The sequence below is a fragment of the Nyctereutes procyonoides genome, unplaced genomic scaffold, assembly GCF_905146905.1.
Source record: "Nyctereutes procyonoides isolate TBG_1078 unplaced genomic scaffold, NYPRO_anot_genome, whole genome shotgun sequence".
NCBI lineage: Eukaryota > Metazoa > Chordata > Mammalia > Carnivora > Canidae > Nyctereutes > Nyctereutes procyonoides.
The window spans coordinates 77,014,858-77,037,782 of record NW_026575146.1 but is presented as its reverse complement, the minus strand read 5'-3'; the positions used below and the strand labels follow the sequence as shown (position 1 = coordinate 77,037,782).

Sequence of the window (22,925 nt, the reverse complement as noted above, 5' to 3'; positions counted from 1 at the left end):
CCGGCTGCCTCCCCCATTCTAATGAAAAACCCTTACAGGTTCTTAATCTGCGGACATACTAATTTCATAAACATGCAATTTTTCAAGTAAAACTTAAATACCTTTTCCATTTCTATTGAAGACACTCTGGAAAATCTTCCGCACTAGAGAGCTGACAGTCCCATCATGTTTCCCTTTCTCTAGAGAAGCAGAATCAACCACCAGTGCCTTCCGTTTTGAATCAGGGGTCAGCACGAGTCTGGGTAGGTGGGAGTCTTATATGAGACATATTTCCACAAATCACGAAGACATGGAAAGTTTTTATATTCCCTTTGAGAAGCCTCCCCCGTTGGGACTTATTTTTTGCATTTTAAGATTACTGTTAAAATATCTTATTTTGTGCCTTCATGGAGTAAGAAAACTGAATAATTATTTCACTAGAGGCCCACAGTTCTGGCCTGGAAGAAAGGACTGAAAAACGGGTGAGAACATACTCTCTTTTTTGCCAGCCCAGGTCCTAAACCAGGCAGATAATTGAAGAGCCCCCACCACCAAGCAGTGGGCAGGAGCTGAAGTTTAATATCCAGCTATACAGCTTGGTGTTGCAACTCATGGCACATAAAGGGGACAGTGAAGTTCTTCTGGCCTAGCCCTTCACATTTGTTTCATCGGGATCTTAAAAAAAAAAAAAATCTAAAATCTAGTAAGATCTGCCACAGAGATGGGAGTCACCCTTAATTTTGGCAGATCTTAAAACAGTCTATTGGATGGAGGAGGATGTTTAATAAATGCCTTGATAATAACTGCAATAACTATGTCAATCTTCCATATCTGAGTTAACTTATTCCCTTTCAGCCTCTCCTTTTTGACCTCATCTTCTACTACCGGGGTTAAGTTGGTGACAGGCATTAAGGAGGGCATATGATATAATGAGAACTGGCTGTTATATGCAATTCTACCCCTGAAACTAAACAAACAAAAAAATTTTCAAATTTTGGAGCTTTAAAAATAAATAAATAAAACTACAGGGGGAAAAAAAAGAATCTGCCATCATTCTTTGGAAATCCATTTAGTGAACTTTTCAACCACAAACCTTGAGAGTCTGACCTGCAGGGATGGTGTCTACATTTGTTCTTTGGCTATAAAACCCACTCCACGACTGGAACGATGCAGCTGCTTTTTCACAAAACACTGGAGATCTTTTTCCAGGCCCCTTCAGAAAGCTAACTGTTTCAGCTATCGCCACTTTGCTTCTGACCCCCAGACATGTTCTTTATTCATTTAGATAGAAAGTGGCCCTTTTCCCACCTTCCTGTAGGCAGCAGAGAGGAGCTCAGCCCACACACACAGTGCCCCAGGTCTCCTGTCTCCCAGATGAGGAAGTCAGAGTAGAGTGAACACACGGAGGTGTACTGCCCTCTACGAAGCCATGGTTGGGAGTGCAGGTCCCAGGAGGCCAGGATGCAGTGTGAAGCACCAAAGCTCCTCCCAAGTATCCAGACCACCCTCATTTCTGACCAAGCCAACAAAAATTATGCAGCCTCTGAAAGTATCTGTCACAAATTTCTCAGTTCATTGCATACCGTATATTTGGCAGTAGGTGCTAAGTAAACAGTAGAAAGAAAAGGCAACAACAAAATTATAGAGGTTATGACATGGATCTTTGACCATAAGGCACTGTTCCATCCGATTAATTTTTTAAAAAATAGCTTTACTATTGCTATAAAATTGATATATACTCTTTGTTAAAAAGTGAAACACATAAAAGTACACGAATATATTACACATCCTGCATCCCACTTACTAGAGATAGGCAGTTATCATACTAACCTTTCATAATTTTTTTTCTTTCTCTCTCTATAAACATACACACACAAAAAAAACTATTAACAAAACAGGGTCATAGTAAAATTATTCTACAACTTTCCTGGCTCACAAAATAGTTTATGGGAAATCTTCAATGTCAACGTAGGTGTACTTGAACATTTTAAGTGATTTTCACTCATTTACATGTGCCTTAACTTATTACACTTGGAGTATTAACATCTTTTTTTCTATAGTAAGAAAATGCTAAGAAACTCAGCCATATGCATACATCTTTTTCCACATGTGCAATTATCTTCCAAGTATCAATTACTACATACTTATTGCCACTTCAAAGACTATACAAATTAAACTTGAGACACTGACAAATTCCTTCTAAAGACTTTTTTTCACTCCTATCAATAAATTCTGTGGTGGCTATTTTACCACGGCTATTCTGACAAGTTAAAATGGTATTTCTGATTTTTTCAAATGCTCTAGTATTTGTCTCACCTGTTTAAAAACACTATAAAATGAAATAGGGCAGAAGTATTATACTCATGATAGCAATAAAACAAATTAACCTGTAAATTCAATGCAATGCCAATCAGCTTTTTGTTTTGTTTTGTTTTTAAAAGCTGATAAAATGAGGGGGCATCTGGGTGGCTCAGTCAGTTAAGCATCTGACTCGATCCTGGTTCAGGTTTTGATCTCAGGATCGTGAGTTCAAGCCCCACGATGGGCTCCATGCTGGGCAGAGAGCCTATTTTACACAAAACAACCTGTTAAAATGAAATGGCCCTGCAGTTCAGTACAACCTCTCCAAGAGAGAAGTTTATCTCTAGGGGATAAAACATTCACCACAACGTGATTAAAAAAACGTGATGGAGACACATCATCCAGACCTGCCAAGAGAGGGGACCCTCCCTCTAACTGTTGCTGGTCTTCTAAAAGCAACTGGCCTCCCTCAACCAATGGTAACATCATCTTTCAATTTTTGTAAAACCAATCTAAAAAGTACACACAATATTGGTTTTGGTAAAGTGACCACCTTTTCCTACATTTGTCCCATTTGTACGTATTCCTCCCCTTTCCCCACAAGGAATTCATGTCTACAACCTGCCCTTGATACATTCTCACTCATATTATTTATTAAAAAACTCCCTCCTGGGCCGACTCTAATGAGAGTGATGATTTTTACTGAGGTCCCTGTCATACTTCTTTGAGGACAGTCTGCCCAGCGACAGACTCTTGGAGATGGAATTGTGAAACTCAAGTGCTCTTCCCATTTCTCAAACTTCTGGATCTTCCTTTCCCACTTCTCAAACTTCTGGGTCTTCCCTTCCCATCTCTCAAACTTCTGGGTCTTCCCTTCCCATCTCTCAAACTTCTGGGTCTTCCCTTCCCATATCTCAAACTTCTGGGTCTTCCGTTCCTCTGCAGACCAGGCCATGGTGACCAGGTCAGCCTCCACTGCAGCCAACCCCACACATCATGTTCACAAAGTCTTCCTCCTGCGCTGGCAGCCAGGTGAATAAGTTCAGGTTCCACCTCAACGCACGCCTACTTGTCAGGTTTCTCACTTACGTGCACTCGCTGATGATTTCGCAGGCCTGAGCTGTAACTGAAGCCCTTCCCACACTCCCCACACCTGTAGGGCTTCTCACCAGTGTGGACTCTTTGGTGGACATGAAGACAGGAGCTTCGACCAAAGCCCTTCCCACACTCCTCACATTTGTAGGGCTTCTCGCCAGTGTGGACCCGCTGGTGACCTTGAAGGTGTGAACTCTGGCTATAGCCCTTCCCACACACGTCGCATCTATATGGCTTCTCTCCGGTATGTACTCTCTTGTGGCTGAGGAGACCAGAGCCATATCTGAAGCCCTTGCCACATTCGTAACACGTGTAGGGTTTCTCTCCCGTGTGCAATCTCTGGTGGGTGCGAAGATTCGAGCCATAACTGAATCCCTTGCCACACTGGTCGCACGTATAGGGCTTCTTTCCCGTGTGAATCCGCTGATGCTTGTAGAGACTTGAGGTACACCTGAACCCCTTCCCACATGCTTCACATTTGTAAGGTTTCTCACCAGTATGGACCCTCTGGTGGATGAGAAGCCCCGAGCTGTAACTGAAGCCTTTGCCACACTCGGCACATTTGTAGGGCTTTTCTCCTGTGTGGGTCCTCTGATGGATAAGGAGGTCGGAGCTATAAATAAAGCCCTTCCCACACACATCGCACACGAAGGGTCTCTCACCCGTGTGGACCCTCTGGTGACTATGAAGGTCTGAATTCCGCCGGAAGCCCTTCCCACACTCAATGCACTTATAGGGTTTCTCCCCGGTGTGGACCCGCTGGTGGACGTGAAGGTCCGAGCTGCGACCGAAGCCCTTCCCGCACTCGCACTTGTAGGGCTTCTCTCCTGTGTGCAGCCTCTGGTGCCGGAGAAGCCCCGAGCTGTAACTGAAAGTCTTCCCACACACGTCGCATTCAAAGAGGCGCTGGCCAGTGTGAACTCGCTGGTGTGCCTGGAGGTACGAGTTGTAACTGAAACCTTTGTCGCACTTGTCACACTGGTAGGGCTTCTGTCCCGTGTGCGACTTCTGGTGGCTGCTGAGGTGCGAGCTGCAGGTGAAGCCCTTCCCGCACTGGATGCAGCTGTAGGGCTTGCCCCCTGGGTGCACATGCTGGTGCTTGTGGAGCGCAGACTTGGCATAGAACCCTTTGCCACACTCACCGCACGTGTAGGGCTTCTCCCCCGTGTGCAGCCGCTGGTGCACCTGCAGCACTGAGCTGTAGCTGAAGCCCTTCCCGCACTCGCTGCACTTATACGGCTTCTCACCAGTGTGGACCCGCTGATGGACCAGCAGGTTGGAGCTGCGACCGAACGCCTTCCCACACTCCTCGCACGTGTAAGGCTTCTTTCCCGTGTGGACCCCTTGATGAATAAGGAGAATCGACTGGTACCGGAAGCCCTTCCCACAGGCCTCACACCGGTAGGGCATCTCCCCTGCAGGGGCCCGGGGCCGGCTGGGCCCTCGTGGGTTCAGCCTTCGGCCCCGACCGCACTCCTTACTTATAGGGGGTTTCTCGCCTGCGGGAGTCCTTTGAGGTCTCTCCAGACGGGCAGTAGGCCTTAGGCTTGGACCAAACTCATATTTATGGGGTTTCTCTCTCGAGGGCCCTCTTGGATGAGTGGGAAAGTGTGAATCTCCCCTGAAGCCATTTCCACATTCGAGTCTTTTCCAGTCATCCTCTTGGGAGTCGGGGCGATGAAGAATCGACTTTTTAACACACATATCACAATTACACGGTCTCTCTCTTTCAGGTAATCCATGGTCATTGCAACAAGGCGATATCCAGTGGAAGCTGTAACTGTCCCCCTCAGGTTTACATACTGTATCTTGCCTGTCGAGTTTCTTACACCTTTCTCCAGTGTTCCATGGCTCATTCACAAAGGCTTTCATCCAAGAATCTTGAACAGATACCAGGCTTACACCATTCCAGGATGGAAATTCTTGATTTTCTGAACCAACGGGTCCCTGAAGACTGGCCACAAAACTATCCATTGGTGAACCCCGAGTGGGTATTCCTGGCCACCCTTGGGTGGGAGAAGTGTCTTCTGAGAACTGGGAACTTTTCCCTTGAAGATTTACTCTATGGTCCTGACTCCCAGTTAATTCACCAGCGACCTGTTCCCAGATTTTCCAGTAGGAGAGCTCTCTGTAGGAAAGGCACTTTAATTCTCTTTCTTGAATATACTCCATGACATTTTCATTCTTGTCTCCTATGGGGTGAAAGACAATTCAGAGATGAGAACAAATACAAGACTGGTTCAGGGATCTCAAGCCAAGTCAGGTTTTCAGGCTCAGACTGGTAAACAGCCTAGAGCAAAATCATCTGTATGTATCATCACTACCAGGGCACTTCTTTTGTGTCTGAAAAAAAGACAACGTTCTCATTAATAAGTTTTGAAGCTAAATGTGAGTATGATCCTACTATACCAAACTACATCTCATCATCTACTTGCCAAGAGAGAAAGAAATTCAGAACAGATTTCTGCTGAGAAAATTCACCTCTCCACTTACTGCCATTGTTGCTAATTATAAATAATAATATCTAACATTATCATAATACTCCCTAGATGCTGACAATATACACCCATTAACTCCTTTCACCCTCAGAATAACATGGAGATAAGGATCCTTACCATTTCTGCTTTACAGATGAGGGACCCAAGGCACAGAGAGGATGAATAACCTGGTGCGGTCACTCTGCCATTCTGTGAAGTAGGGGTAGGCGAGGTGTCGAACACAGAAGTTGGGTTTTAGAGCCATACTTAGTGCTCTCTCCCAGAGTGACTCTAATTCTGGGCATGTAGGAGCTGAACCCGGGGGTACGAATGAAGCAGCAAATCCTCCAAAGTGTACCAGCTGTGTCCCAGTCTTCTGGGAGCATATCTGGTAGGAATCCACATGATACAGGGTACAGAGGCATAAAAATACCCAACATATCCCTGTTACTGACTGCAAGTCTTCAGATTGTCATGTTTACTATGTAGTTCCAGATAAGTTAAAAAAAAAAATCTGTCCCTGCTTTTTGAAGTTCTTAATGGGTGACTTTTACCTTCAGGGGCTGAAATCACATGTATCTTTTTATAACTGAGCACTTGTAGGATATATAGGTTAAACGGGTTAAATGGGTATAAGTAGGATAGAGGAGTTAACTGGCTTGTCTTACACTGCGTGGCTGTTCTTATCAGAGGGAGGCAAGTCCAGGTACCCCTTGGTCACTGTGGGTATGTCCTTGTCTGAAAAGCATGAAGAAATTGTGAGAAGGTGGGAACGGAGTAGCAAAAATGAAATCGTAGAACAATCACCTACAATAGTATGTAGTTTCTACAGGCTGGATTAAGGGTCAGAAGGGGCCTTTACATGACAAGCTCCCTTCCTCCCTGCCTGTTCAGGACTCCAAGTTCCATGGTTCTCACCTGGGTGTGCATCTCTGGGACTTTCTCTCTCTGTTACCTAAGTCTTTCTGCCTTTTTCCAAAGTGGGTATCTTACCAGGTTTGGAAGGTTGTTGCTCTAAAATAAAAGGCTTAATTAAGCACATTCTTGAGATGCAAAAAATAGAAAATGTAGCCCAAATCCCAAAACATTCAAGCCTTTGAAGGACACATAAAGGACTCAAGATTGGCCAAGTGAAACTTCTTTATAACTGGTTGTTCTTTTTAAAAAAGGGAGGACTGAATCTGTATGCAAAGACCAAAAAACGCCCTCTCCCCAGGGAACAAGAACACTCCAATTAAGGTAAGCATCCATTACCCAGACGTTACCCTTACCCACAGAGAGCAGGTTCCTGAAGTTCTCCAGCATCACATCTCGGTACAGCTTCCTCTGGGTAGGGTCCAGCAGCTTCAGCTCCTCCTCAGTGAAGACCACGGCCACATCCTTGAAGGTCAATGGCTCCTAAAACATGGTACACCGTGAAACACAAACACCCACCAGGTGAAAGGTAAACTCAGAGTCACTAAGGAAAGTAGGCAAGAAAGCAGGCAGTTGCTCAGTCTGGCAGGTCAAATTTAGTTTTGTTGATGTCTGATGCCAATAATGTCAATTCTAACCAACCAATCGTCCATGGTTACCCAACGAGCAAAGCAAGGAACACGACTCTCTGCTCAGTGTGAGCACTGCTGAGGGCAATTCCATCAAACTGCAATGCTTCAATCACATTTTTCCTCTGAAATAATTGTTCCCACACAACCTAACATTAGGAGTGAGCATGTCTGCACATACCCCAAAATCACCCTCTCTGCCAGAGTGACTGTTCTTCACCAACCAGCCATTCACCCCTCCATCAGCAGCTGGGCGAATCCTGCTCTTTGTGGCCCTAGCCTGCAGCCCCCTACAGACACGCGTATGTGTACACACACACACGCCTTTTACAGGCTTCCATGTCAGCACTTAACAGAAGTGACCAATGGATATGTTTACGTAACCATGTCCACAACCAGATGAGGCCTCTAAAGCAGCACCTCAAACTGCAGAGTTTCAAATCACACTGTGTCATCCTCAGTTATGAACCGTGGCCCAAGGTTTTTAAGCAGATTGCTCTGGTCCACTGAGGAAAACAATGGACAGCAGTTGTAAATCCTGAAACACGGTGATCGACTATATTGTGATAGCTTCACTGTCTTCACTTAGACTGTGGCATGCCTTCTTGAGAGGGAGACAAGTGCATGTAAGGGCTTTCAGACTTATACTTTACCTCTGGCCTGTCCCTGGAACAGCTGTAACAAGGTATTACAAGGTACAAGTTGAGCTGTGATTCTATACATACTTAACTTTTTCACCAAATTCTTGGATACAGTTTTAAGAAGTTGAAGTAGCTATAGTAAGGTTTAATGCATGCTTGTCAACATATTACTCATTCCATAAATATTCAGTACCTATAAGACAGTATTAGACACAGGAATTAAAGAGATAAGGAAGAAAATAGCCCTGCTTCCATGGGGCTTGTGCTGGTGGTCCCCAAGCTCACTTCCAAGTTCTACAATTCACGAGAAGGACTCATAGGACTCAGTACATAATCACACTCACAGCTACAACTTTAAAAAACAACAACAGGGATCCCTGGGTGGCGCAGCGGTTTGGCGCCTGCCTTTGGCCCAGGGCGCGATCCTGGAGACCCGGGATCGAGTCCCACGTCAGGCTCCCGGTGCATGGAGCCTGCTTCTCCCTCTGCCTGTGTCTCTGCCTCTCTCTCTCTCTCTCTGGGACTATCAAAAAATAAATAAAATAAAAAAAAAAAAAAATTAAAAAAAAAAAACAACAACAACAAAAAACAAAAACAAAAACAAAAACCAAGCAAAATCAGCAAAGGGAAAAGGTATATGGGGTGAGGTCTGGAGGAGGCCAGGTGCAACCAGGTGTGCTGCTCTAACAAGTCTTAGCCATGAATAAAACAACAACTGAGCCCCTGGGTCCTGGAAAATCCCTGAACATGGGGGTGGTCTCAGAGACTCCTGCATGAACCAAAAGGTGAAGTAACCCAGCCACAGTCACACAGCTGGTTAGAGACAAAGGTCTAGTTCAAGCTGAACACACAGAACCTAGTTGCAGAGGCACTGTACTTTAACAGCAGTCCTGTAAAGGCCAAGATGTGTGTCACCAGGGGACCAGAAATGAGTCTATAAAGCAGATGACATTAATACCGTCTTATAGAAAAATGACTGTAAAGCAGGCTCTAGCCTAAGTATTTTTATATGATTGATCTCAATCCTCTCAGAACTCACGGAAAGTGAGAACTTTCTGGAGTATCGGAACGTTCTCATCTGCTGTTATCAGTAACTACTCACAAGGTAGCTGCTAGCACTATCTCCACTCCACTGATGAGCAAACTGCGGTTTCAGAAAGCGAATGTTATTTGTCGAAGACCATATACCTAATAAGTGGTGGTGAATCAGGACTGAAGTCAGGGAGCCTGGCTAACCATGCTGAAACCACTCTGCTATCCTGCCGCCCCAACGAGATCAGAAGGGCCAAACCAAAGGAACCGACCTCCCCATTCTGGAGAAGGAGTGGCACCGACAGAGTACATTTCTGAGCAGAATACCAGATCAACCCCAAGACTAGAGGCAGCATAACGATGGGGAGAAAGGTTGGGCCAGAGGCAGCCAGTCGGACAATTAAACAGATGTGGACCTGCCACTAACTCCCAAATCTATATCCAGCTATGCCTTCTACACCGAGCCCTGCCTACTCAACTACCACCTGGATGTCTGAAAGGTATCGTGAAGCAGAAACAGCCCAAACTGAAGTGAGTCTTTCCTCTCAAATAGTTCTCTTCTAATCTCCCTGGTGTGGGTAAACACAAGTACCATCTACCTTAAAGGCACCCTTGATTCTTTCCTTTTCCTTATTCCTTAGATGTAATTCATTTAAAAAAAAAACACACACACAACAAACTCTGCCAATTATTATTCCAAAGTATACTTCAAATCTGTTTCTCCTCATCATTACTTCCACCTCTCTAATCCAACTCATCACCATCCTTTGCTTGGATGACTGAAGAAATCTTCTCTCAATTCAACCTGCCTACGTTGCTCAAGACACTTGAGAGTGACAATCTTGTTTCTAAACTGTCTGCTACCTGTCTCCATCTTCTAGAATGCCAGCCCCATGAAAGCAGGGGTATTAGCCATGTTGCTCCCTGATATATCACCAGGGCTTAGAACAATGTTTGGCCCATAGTAAGTGTCTGACAAATGTTGAATGAATAGAAAAAGGAAGAATAGCAACTCCTGAACTTCAAAAGCATATGTTCAATATGAATAGTAAAACAATACAAAGACATACAAGTAACTCAGTGGACCAGAGTACAGAATGCAGGAACGGCCCCATCAGAGGAAAGCTAAATCAACTGTTCTTTCTCTTCCTCTGTATACATAACATACTACTAAATATACATATATATGCATAAATATGTTCAAAAATGTATAAATGATAAAAGTAGTACTTCTTGACTTGCAAATAAATGATAAATATAATAAATGGCACTGTCATGATTGGCTATCCATCTCGAAGAAAATGAAATTAAATGTCAACCTTGGGCAGCCCAGGTGGCTCAGCGGTTTAGTGTTGTCTTCAGCCCAGGGCATGATCGTGGAGTCCCGGGATCAAGTCCCACATCAGGCTCCCTGCATGGAGCTTGCTTTGCCCTCTGCCTGTGTCTCTGCTTCTCCTCTCTCTCTCTGTGTCTCTCATGAATAAATAAATAAATAAAATCTTAAAAACAAATAAATGTCAACCTTACACCACTTACAAAAACAGCCATATTAGAGATTAAAACATTTTTATTTTTTTTAATTTTTTAAAAAAGATTTTATTTATTAATTCATGAGAGACACAGAGAGAGGCAGAGACATAGACAGAGGGAGAAGCAGGCTCCCTGCAGGGAGCCCAATGTGGGACTTAATCCCAGGACCCTGGGATCACGACCTGAGCCAAAGGGAGACACTCAACCACTGAGCCAGCCAGGTGCCCCTAAAACATTTTTTTTAATTCGCATATATTTTTTAAGATTTTATTTATTTATTTGAGAGAGAAATAGTACACATGAGCAGGGGCAGAAGGAAAGGGAGAAGCAGACTCCCCTGCTGAGCAGGGAGCCTGATATGGAGCTCGATCCCAGGACCCCAGGATCATGACCCGAGCTGAAGGCAGATGCTTAACCAACTGAGCCACCCAGGTGCCCTGACCCCTAAAACATTTTTAAATAAAAACTATTTAGGTGCCTTTTCGGTTAGGCTTAGAATGGGTAAAGCCTTTGGCAGCTGGACATGAAACCACATTTTCAAAAGGGAACTAACAAATCATTTAACTGTGAAAATGTTACACTTCCACATGGTCAACTCACCCCTCACAAAGTCAAGATTGAGAGAAATTAACTGTAACACTTTTGATAGGCGAGTTAACAACCCTACTCTTGAAAGAGCACCTTTCATTAATGAAAAATGGGCAAAAGCATTTCATAAGGAATTTGCAGATGAGAAAATACAACTACAGCAAACATAGGGAAGGTGCTCATCAGTACCTACTGTGTGAGGAGCTGCAAAAGACATGGAAGGTCTTAGCCACACCCCCTCCTCTATAAGATTAGCAAAAATGTTTAGTACTGATAAAGCCTTGGGGGAAATCTTGCCCCCCTCAGATTTAATCAGAATTCTTAGAAGTGTAAAAAAAAAATCACTGCTATGATTATGGGAAAATGAAAGCTCAAGAGATGAGCTAACCAGCAGAATGAACATCACTGAAGCACAAGCAGTGGAAAGGAGAGCCTCCTGGAATATGATGGAAACCAAAGAGGAGATTAAAAATTAAAGGATAGGGAAGGCAGATCCAGAATTTATACCTTTAATAACAGGAGTTCCAGTAGGACCAAATGAATAAAATAATAGTAACTATTACTAACAGTAATAGTCATAGTAGTAACATCTAGGCAGAAAAAGAATTAATGCCAAAAGACTGCAGAGCAAGGATAGTTAAGGTATGACCTTGAAAATGACACTCAGCCAAGACGCTGTCAAGTATAAACACAACAGACCTTTCTGGAAAAAAACTGCTGAAGTAACTAAGAACCCAGAATAAACTCTGCTCACCAGGAGATGAATGGAGAGGCCATGAGAAAAAAGGCCAGCACAAGACTGAAGACCAGTTCTCAAGGTATGAATGATGAATTTTCAGCTCAGGCAATTTGCCATTTGGGCATAAAGGCAACAGACATTTCTCAGCATGGGAATGCTCAGTGGGTACGGCATCTACAAGTTTTCTCTGGGAAATGCAAATTGGGGAATGACATTAAGCACACCAACAGATAAATCAAAATGAAGCCAGGAATGAAGAAACGGGTAAAAATGACAGGTGGCAGACAACGACTTCTATATACACAACTGAGACAAGTCCACTGTGGGGATCCATGCTGACAAATCAGAAGGTAATGACGGGGACACTTGGGTGGCTCAGTGATTGAGCATCTGTCTTTGGCTCAGGGCGTGATCCCAGGTTCCTGGGATGGAGTCCTGCACTGAGTTCCCCGCAGGGAGCCTGCTTCTCCCTCTGCCTGTGTCCCTGCCTCTCTCATGAATAAATAAATAAAATCTTTAAAAAAAAAAAAAGAAGAAGGTAATGACAGTAATTAACGGTATTTTCAGCTCTCAGAGCAAGTTCACCAATCATATTTAAAATTATATTGAAAAAAAGTGACTAAGCTTCCAAATTCTTCCATAATGTTTTTCCATAAAAAAGAAAGCTTTATAAAAGAATCTCGCATGTGCTGAAAAAAAATAGGTAGCTAAAATTTTACAATTGCTTTTTTTCTTTTGATTCAAAAAAAATGTTAACACATATGCAGGTATGTACTGTGTGTGGATGTGTATGAGACGGAGAGAAGAGAGCATGCGCGCGCATATCTTTCTACATCCTAATAGCTTCATCCACTTTATCTCACTAGATGCAGCACAAAATCTAGACAAGATAACAAATGAAACTATAATAATCTAACATCAACCCAAAGGATGGATATGGAGTCCACTCCGCTACATTTTTTTTCTTCCTTTGCTGTTATGAACAACACTGCAATGATTATTCTGTGAACACTTGCTTTGATTTGGAATGAACCTCTAGACTGGGGGATATTGGAGCAAACATATGTGGAACTAAAGGCTAAAAATATCTTTTGCAATTTTGTGCAATATACCCGTTTCTCCATTCAGCTCACACTGAGCTCTGATCTTTCAAATCTTTGGTTGTCTGCTAAAAAAAAAAAAATCGTACCTTGTTTCAATCTGTACTACCTTGACTGATAGAAGTTGATCAGTTTTCATATAATTATAGGCCATTTGTGTTTCTTTTCTTCCTTCCTAAGAATGTTTGGGTCTTTATTTCAACCTCTCTTTCAAAAACAAAGATTATAATTTATAATTTTGTCATAGATGGCATTTTTTCCCCTAATATGATTTTTAAAATATTTTATTTATTTATTTGTGAGACACAGTGAGAAGCAGAGACATAGGCAGAGGGAGAAGCAGGCTCCCTGTGGGGGACTGATCCTAAGACCCTGGGATCACAACCTGAGCCCAAGGCAGAAACGCTGAACCACTGAGCCACCCAGGTGACTCTAGTATGTTCTCTTTTAACTTTGGGGTACTAGTAGGGTGTATTACCTGGAGAATATGACCTCTGTAAAGAAATCAGAGAAAACGTCCCAGGGAGGAGAAAAGCTCAGGCAGAGAAAGATTCATTATTTGAGCATCACCTCTCTGTATGATTTAGGCTCAGGCCTTTAGATGAAATGATTATTGATTGGCAGGAGAACAAGGAGGGGAATGGCAAATTACAGCCATACTGACCAGGGTTCAAGTCCAGGATTCCTCACTCGTTTCTTCCTTTCTACCATCTCTCTCACATAGCTACTTTGTGGATAAATGCAATGAGCAATGCCATTACTTGCTCAATACACTGTTTTCTCATCTCTTCTCCCAAGGGAGGGGGATATTTTTACGCTCTGACACCTCATGTGTCATTTCTGGAGAGAAAAGAGATCTCAACCCACCTGAAACTGGGTCTTGTCCTCCCCATCCTGAGAAAGGGCTGAGGCTTGAGAGTGGACAGCTGCGGGAGAAGGAAGCCATGAGAAGGGGTGGCCCCTGCCTGGGCTCACAGACCATCTAGCCATGAGAAGGGGTGGCCCCTGCCTGGGCTCACAGACCATCTACCAGGACCCTAGCAATGTCTGCTGCTTCACATGCTGGATTCTTCTCCTCCGCCTCACTTTTCCTCTCTCCACACCTGGTTCCAACTCTCCCACCACACTCCCCTCCTGAGCTCTCACATCTCTCCCCGGGCCTCAAGGTCCAAGCAAGTCTCCATGGTCCCTTCTAGGTTTTCCCAGGGTGGCAGTAATTTTAGCTCTCCTCTGATCTTCTTAAACTAGAGAAGCAGAAGATCTGGGCCTTCTGCATTCTTGAGGTTCTCCAAGCTCTGACAAGGGAGTGTCAGATGGCTAGCTGGGCTCCAAAGGGAGGACCTGTCTCCACCTTCACGTTCCAAGTCTGGTTCGTTCCCATGCTCCAGGGACCTCTGGGCTCAAGAGGGGGACTTGACTTGATCTAGTCCTTTCTTCTGGACCCCAGAGCTCTGGGTCTCCCTTCTGGATGCACACCTTTTGGATACTACTCATTCAGTGGACGCTTACTGAGTCGCTGTATTCATCATCCCTGCTCCAGAAGGACTCACAGTCCACAGAGCCAAGAACACTGCAGATGGCTGTGGACAGTCTGAGAAGTTTCCGCTGGGAAGGCCTAGCAGCAGTAGAGTCACAGTGAGACACAGAGCCGTACAGAAGGGTGGAGATGCTACCAACACATTAGCCCTGTGTTCTGTGAAGGAGAATCTAGAGTGTGAAAGCTTTACTAAGGTGATACTGTGAGCACTGAGGAAATAAAATGATTAAAAATCCCTGTCCTGGGGGTATTGGCTGGCTCAGTCAGAAGAGCATGGTACTCTGATCTCAGGGTCATTAGTTCAAGTCCCATGTTTGATGTAGAGATTACATACATACATATACATACATACATACATACATACATACATACATAAACTTAAAATCTCCGTCCTCAAAGATTCTGTAATTTAAGACACAGGTTAGCAATGGCCTTCTAACTCAGGGTTTGTAATCTTTTCTGTTCCACAGCCTCCTTTGGCATGATACTCACAGACTCTTACTCAGAGTAACATTGTAAGTGCATTAAAAAACAAACAGGGGATCCCTGGGTGGCTCAGCGGTTTAGCACCACCTCTGGCCCAGGACGTGATCCTGGAGTCCTGGGATCAAGTCCCGCATCGGGCTCCCTGCATGGAGCCTGCTTCTCCCCGGCCTGTGTCTCTGCCTCTCTCTCACTGTGTCTCTCATGAATAAATAAAATCTTAAAAAAAAAACAACAACACACAGGATTATTTTAAAGCCTAATTACACTAGAATACAACATTAAAAAAATAATAAAACACCAGGGATGTGCTTTTCTTTTACACATGAAATATTAAGAATTTATTAACTACTATATTTTCAAAATAGTAATGAGCAAGTAATATTTTAAAACATCTGTACCAACTATAATATAAAAATATCTATGATTTACATGGATAACAGAGCCATGGGTTCTGATGATACTGTTATAGTTTGTCACCTGCCTTCATAACTAAAAGAAATGCTAATTTTCACTCAACTTGTGTATATTTTTTCCCTCTCAAGTTCATGAACACCCCTGCATTATGCCCATGGACTGGAGTTCAAGGACTCCTTTTCTAAGTGAATCCTTCTCCTGCCACCACCAAGTTGAATTAGTCACTCAGACCCTGAACCACTTTAGGTTACTGGCTTGCAACCTTTAAAACAGCTGCCCTGTTAAGATCTCTAAATCATCGGGGTGGGGGATCCCTGGGTGCTCAGTGGTTCAGCACTTGCCTTCAGCCTGGGGCGTGATCCTGGAATCCCAGGATCGAGTCCCGCATCGGACTCCCCGTATGGAGCCTGCTTCTTCTTCTGCCTGTGTCTCTGCCTCTCTGTGTGTCTCTCTGTGTCTTTCATGAATAAATAAATAAAATCTTTAAAAAAAATTTTTTTTAAATAAATAAATCAATCATCAGGGTGCCTGGGTGATTCAGATGATTAAGCAGCCAACTCTTGATTTCAACTCCAGTCATGATCTCAGCCGGGGTCTTGGGATCAAGCCCTGTGTTAGGCTCTGCACTCAGCAGGGAGTCTGCTTCAGGATTCTCTCTCTGCCTCTGCCCCTCACCCCTTGTTTGCACTCATGCGCTCTCACTCTCTCTCCCTTTGAAATAAATGAATTTTTAAAAACACACAGAGAGAGATATCTCTAAATCATCAAGGGAATGGGCCCTTCTCTTTATTCATGTTCTCCATTTTGCATGGGCCTGGCACATGGGACACATTTTACAAATTCTATCAATGGGATGTGAAGCAGAGACAAACAGAACTCTTGGAACCAGCTCGGAGCCAGTCAGTAGGTAATGTAAATACACTGACGGTGAGTTCCCTCCTTTCCCTTCTTTGCCTGATCTGCTTTCTCCTGAGACCCGAGCCACAGGGCAGGTTCAGAGAGGTACATACCTTTGGGGTGCCCACTATAAGATATTTCCTGAACTCACATCTCCACTTTGCCCTCAGACCTCTACGTAGTCCACTATGGCAAGCACCTCCCTGTCTCCCAGTTTGTGCACTGCCCTGCACAAGGGACTGCTGTCTGAAGCAAACGTGGAACACTGGACCACCTACTAACCTCCGAGGTGGAGGACAAAGAGCAGGGGTCAGATCTCTAACATTGTCCTTCAGACCAAAGCCATTTAAATTCAGCTCCTCGGGATCCCTGGGTGGCGCAGCGGTTTGGCGCCTGCATTTGGCCCAGGGCGCGATCCTGGAGACCCGGGATCGAATCCCACGTCAGGCTCCCGGTGCATGGAGCCTGCTTCTCCCTCTGCCTGTGTCTCTGCCTCTCTCTCTCTCTCTGTGACTATCATAAGTAAATAAAAATTAAAAAAAAAAAAAGTTTAAATTCAGCTCCTCTGGACCCTCCAGGACTGTGCCTGCCTCAGGGCCTTCACTGATGTTCCCTTTCCCCAGTATCACAGACCCTTCACTTCCTTTGGGTCCTTACTCACCACCTTTCCAGTGATATCATCACCTTTTCCCTGAATTCATCCCTAATTATCCTTCTTACTACTGCAAACCCCTCTTCTAGCCCTCCCAAAGCATCTTCCCTGCTTCATTTTTCCCATGAAATTTATCACCTAACCTATCTGTTTTTCTTTTTTACTATCTTCCTGTGTCCACGAGAATGCGATGGCTGGGATTTTAGTCTGCTCCGGGCACAACATAGGTACCCAATACATATTTAAATAGGAAACTGGGACTGAAGTGAACTCAGCCTGCTGATACTTGGATCCTGGGTTCTTTGATGCCAGCAATGGAGCAGAATGGTTTTCTTCTGCCATGCGTTCACTTCGTCAGTTATGTGCTAAGGACCATGCTGGATCTGCTGGGACACAGTGGTGATCAGGGCAGGCAAGGACCGTGCTTGAGCAGCTACATTCTAGCTGGGAACACATTCCCTGACATTCTACTATGTGTCAGGTGCTTAGGTTTAAAGAAAGATACACTCCTTTGCCATATGGAGCTCACACTGGGGAAAGAAAGAGGATGATCAATATAATTGGTGACGCAGACAGTGGGACAAAGGGGTAATGGGAATAAGAGACATTACAAAGGTAGAAATAACAGGAATAGATGAATAACTACGCGCAGGTGAAAGGAAATCAAATATGAGTCTGGAATTAAAGTTAAAGGAAAACAGGCAAATTATGGCGCTTTAATCCAGAGAGTAAAACGAGAGGCAGGGTTGGGACGTTGCAGGTCTTGACTCTCAATACTGGAGCTGTCAAACGGCCTGGGTGTAAGTTCTGGCTCAGCTGCTTTGTAACTGTGTTAACACTAGAAGAGAGACAAATCTTTGAACGAGTCTGTTCTTTCTGCTGTCAAGTGAAAACAGTACTTCTTACTCAAAGAGTTGAAAGAATTGTCTTTTTCACACATATATACATGGATACCTATTTGAATAAAGCTCATAGCCTACTACGTGGCACACAAAATCCTTAGCCAACCTCTATCACTGCTGTTATTCATTCATCCTAGCACTAACCTAGGAATACAGGCACAAAGACACATTCAGCATCCCACCTCAGGGACTATAACAAACACTGCGGACACTGGAGCAAATAAGATGGACAAGATACTTCTTACAGTGCTTGCATTCTGGTGAGTAAACAAATCTATAAATAAGGTGATTTCTGAGTACAAAAAGGGCAATGAAGAAAGTAAGACCAACGTGACAGATTCTTGTTTACCAACCAGAACATAAGTTCTCTGGGACAGAACACAGGTGGCAGGTGTGGGAGGGACAACATTAATCAGGTTGTCGAGGACGGTCTCCAAGGCCTGCATGAAAATAAATCAGCCATGCAATGATCTGGGATAGGAAGAGTACAGAGGGAGGTGCAGGTGCAAAGGCCCTGACTCCCAGTTAGAACACCTCAGCATTCTCATCTGTAACATGGGACTAACAGTATCTACCTCACAAAGTTGCTGAGCAAATTAAATAGTATTTGACAGGTTACCCTATACCCAGCACTATCCTAGGTACTAGGGATACAGCAATGAAAGCCCTTAGCCTAACTGGCAAACAATAAGCACTTAAATAATACACACCATTATAGTTACTGTAATTATTTCTTCCCTCCACCTAGCACAGTCCTGAAGCAGAGTAAGCCTGAGTGATTTACTGACTAAATGAACCAATACTACAAGCCAGGGAGACAGTACACTAAATCAAGACATCAGGAAATTCCCCCAAATTTAGAAAAAAATCATTTTGGGGTAGTGGGGGTGGGGAGGCAGCCATGGCTGAGGGGCTTGTATGGGCATTTGTCAAGACCGTGGTATGAAAAGTAAGGTCCAGAAAGGAGAGTCTTGTCTGGGAAAAGAGCTGGCATTGCCATAAAACAGTAAGAAATCAAAATTCTACTCACTTGGAGCTCTAATGTCAAGAGACCAAGGGCTACTCCTTTCTCTTCTATGCAGTTCTGAGAAAGGAACAGTCCCAAGAAGGCAAGGCCATGAAATAAAAAAGAGGCAGGAGAGAACATGTTTTTTCACAATCCCAACATACAACAGGGAGAAATCTCTGAACCCCAGCTGAATGTAATCTAGCCTTCCTGTAATCCACTCCTACTACCAAGAAGGGGACCTCCCTCCCTATGGGGCTCAGACAGGCCATGCCATTCCTGCTGTAGGCCTCATCTACAAGCCTGCATTCACTGTAGCTTCCAGAAGACAATTAGATAGCCAACAGATACATGAAAAAATGCTCAAGATCACTCATCATCAGGAAAATGCAAATTGAAACCACAATGAGATATCACCTTACACCTCTCAGGATGACTAGAATCAAAAAGACAAGAAGTAACAAGTGTCTATGAAGATACAGAGACAAAGGAATCCTGGTAATATAGATTGGTGCAACCACTGTGGAAAGTAGTCTGGAGGTGCCTCAAAAAATTAAAAATAGAAATACCATATGATCCAATAATTCCACTACTGGGTTTTTACCCAAAGAAATCAAAAACACTAATTTGAACAGATACACACCTTTGTGTTTATTGCAGCATTATGTACAACAGCAAAATTATGGAAGCAACCCAAGTGTCCATCCACAGATGGATGGCTAAAGAGGATGTGGTATTTGTATATACGATGGAATATTACTCAGCCATACAAAAGGGTGAAATCTTGTCATTTGCAACACGGATGGACCTAGAGGGTATAATGTTAAGTGAAATGAATCAGAGAAAGACAAATATGATATTATTTTCCTTATATGTAGAATTTAAGAAAAAACACAAATGAACAAAGAAAAAATGAGATAAAAAGCCAGACTCTTAAACACAGAGAACAAACCATGGAGGAGGTGAGTGGAATGAGAATACATATATCTTGATGAGCACTGAACAATGTACAGAACTGCTGAATCATTATGCACCTAAAACTAATATAGCAGTGTATGTTTAAACATTTTTTATTTTTATTTTTTAAGATTTTATTTATTTACTCATGAGAAACACAGAGAGGAGAGAGGCAGAGACACAGGCAGAGGGAGAAGCAGACCCCATTCAGGGAGCCGGACGTGGGACTCGAACGCGGGTCTCCAGGATCACGCCCTGGGCGGAAGGCAGCGCTAAACCGCTGAGCCACCTGGGCTGCCCTTTAAACAAATTTTTAATTTTAATTTTTTTTTAAATTTATTTATGATAGTCACAGAGAGAGGGGGGGGGGCAGAGACACAGGCAGAGGGAGAAGCAGGCTCCATGCACCGGGAGCCCGACGTGGGATTCGATCCCGGATCTCCAGGATCGCGCCCTGGGCCAAAGGCAGGCGCCAAACCGCTGCACCACCCAGGGATCCCTAAACAAATTTTTAAATGCCTAAATATATACCTACAAATATACCATGTTCATGCAATTAAAGCCTTTAGGTTATCTGTTCTCTCCGATGCAATCTCGATCAAAATCTCAATCTTTTTGCAAAATTTGACGTGCTGATACTAAAATTTACATTGAAATGAAAAAACACCTAGAATAACGAAAACAATCCTGATACTCAATAAAGGAAAAATCTGGACAAAATTTGGACTCATTCCTTCTAAGATTTATTCTAAAGCTACAGTAATCAAGAAATAGTGGTATTGGCAACAATGGACAAATAGCTCAATGAGAAGAGTCTTTTCAACGTATGGAGTTGGAACAACTGGAAAATTCTTGTGCACCCGTCCTTAAATCATACACAAGGGCAGCCCCGGTGGCTCAGCGGTTTAGTGCCGCCTTCGGTCCAGGGCGTGAACCTGGGGACCCGGAATCGAGTCCCACGTCCGGCTCCCTGCATGGACCCTGTTTCTCCCTCTGCCTCTCTCTCTCTGTCTCTCATGAATAAATAAATAAAATCTTTTAAAAAAATACACAAAAATTCATGCCATATGGATTAAAAGTCTACTACTTAAAAAAATATTTGAATTGAGGGCGGTGACTCTCAATATGCTGTGTGACGAAGTGGAATTCAACCCATGTGCCTCGGGAGCTGCAACAGAGACCTAGGACCACTACATGAGCAAAATAATCGCTTAAAACTTGTACGGCGCTTAATAATTCCCAAGGGAACACATACAGAACGTGAAAAATAAACTTCTGCAGCTCTTCATGGAAAGGACTTCACAGAGAAGTCTGACACAGACTTCCTACAGAAGCGGGTGTGCGGCTACCGTGAAAGAACGGCAGATTTAATCCGAGACTGCCTGGACCGGAGTCTCCCAAACCGAGCGATGCCCGTCTCGAAGCCACCGCTGCGGACTTCGAACTGCTCCTTCCAAGCCTGGGGGCGCCCGGCGCTGCCGGGCCGAGCCCCGCCCCCCATCCCAACCCGGGATGCCCAGCGCATCCACCTCCTCACGCCTCTCCCTCGCCGCGTGGAGCTGTCGAAATCCCCTGGCTCTGACCTCCGCCACTCGCCTCTCCCCCCCAGATCCTAGAGACCCCGGCCCCCGCCCCTGCGGCCGGAGCGAAGACCTCCAAGAAGCCCCCACGTCCCATAACCTACTCACCATCGCAGAAGAAATTACGGCAGCGCTGCGGTGGCCGGAAGCGGAAGTGGGCAACTTAGGTGGGGGTGGGCCCAGACTACATTTCCCAGAATCCTCTGCGCCACGCCCGGTCTTATTTAGAATCCAGAGGGTGGCGTAAAGGAGCGTACACCTGGAGCCTCGCCCTAGGCGCAGGTGAAAGGCGGAGGCCCAGCAGCTGTACTTTGGCCTGCGGGAGGACGTGTGGTGTGCTGGCGCTCAGCTCTGGAGCATAACTAACTACACCTTTTTTTCTCTTTCCTTAAAAAACAGTTACTACTCGCTGCTAACGTGTTCAGGTTGTAGAAAATCTGACAACACGCTCCAACAAACAAATCCATATTCCCATCACCAGGGGATATAAAGAATTGATGTTTTGATGTAAATTTTATATATACGAAATATATATTATATATAATTTAATTTCAAAAGCACTGCATGATCACTGGTAAGAAAAATACAATAAAAGGAAAAAAAAAGAAAAGAATGTTCAGAAAAAGCAAGGGGGAATGTAAGATAACTAAATTAAAGTACTCTGTAATCCGAGCACCTAGAAACAAGCATCATTAATATCTTGGCTTGTGTATTTCCAGATTTCCTCCTTGAGTAAATGTATATTTAAAAAATTTTGTCCCCACAATATTGGCATAATATTTAGGACTTCTTTTTCTCCTACTTCATGTATCATGGGTAGCTCTCTAGGTCACTAAATAATAAATTCATTTTAAGTGGTTGCTGAGGATTCTTTAGTTTTATATCTGTCACCACCTTGTCCACCAATGAAGTTAGACTTCCAATCTCAGTGTGTCAAAACTAGGAATAGTCATTTTCTTTAATTTCTTCCAATTTGATAGCCCAAACGTGCTGTCTCCTTATTGATTGCATTTCTTTGTTCATGGAGATGTGGAATAAATGTCAACATGTCAGTGGTGGGTAAATTGCCTTCTTATGCCCTTTATCCGTTTTTATCTTTTGTTTATTTATTTGTAAGTTCTCCTTGCATACAGATGGTATTGACTCTGTCCCGTATGATGATTTTTTTCCAGTTTGGACTTCCATATAGAAGTTTTTAAAAACCACCAAAACTTTATTTGATCAAATTGATTAGTCTTTTCATTTTGGATTCTGTGTTTTTCCATATAATTACAAAGACTTCCTTCCCTGGTGTTGGCGCCAGGCGGGAAGAGAAACTCCTCAAGATGGCGGATACCCCAAAATGGCTGAAGTTCCTGCCACCACCTCCACCTGGGACGCCAATGGACCAATGACCTGCTGACAGCTTGACGCAGACCCTTAGACCTCTCCTTTGGACTTCCCCAACCGGACCCAATGCCCTTCAAAC

General features: G+C 44.0%; 1 protein-coding gene across 4 annotated transcripts; it reads right to left on the bottom strand.

The window, feature by feature from the left end:
* Positions 1–1,555: 1,555 nt before the first annotated feature.
* On the bottom strand, positions 1,556–21,591 carry ZNF229 (zinc finger protein 229). 4 transcript variants are annotated; one of them, XM_055309816.1, is made up of 3 exons: positions 21,566–21,591; positions 7,118–7,250; positions 1,556–5,567 (listed from the first exon to the last, which is right to left on the bottom strand). In XM_055309816.1, the coding sequence occupies exons 1-3, from the start codon at positions 21,566–21,568 to the stop codon at positions 3,346–3,348; spliced, it is 2,358 nt and encodes a 785-aa protein (XP_055165791.1). In that variant the 5' UTR covers positions 21,569–21,591; the 3' UTR covers positions 1,556–3,345. The 4 variants fall into 4 exon arrangements, with proteins under 4 accessions (XP_055165791.1, XP_055165792.1, XP_055165793.1 ...); XM_055309817.1 differs by having other exon boundaries at positions 1,557–5,567; positions 7,124–7,250; XM_055309818.1 differs by lacking the exon at positions 21,566–21,591 and adding an exon at positions 10,389–10,456 and having other exon boundaries at positions 1,557–5,567; positions 7,124–7,250.
* Between the last annotated feature and the right edge of the window lie 1,334 nt (positions 21,592–22,925).

Coding starts and splice junctions, on each gene's coding strand:
- ZNF229 (XM_055309816.1), bottom strand. Junction 5,568..7,117: donor CCTGCTCTCTGTGGGTAAGG/GTAACGTCTGGG, acceptor TTCACCCCATAG/GAGACAAGAATGAAAATGTC.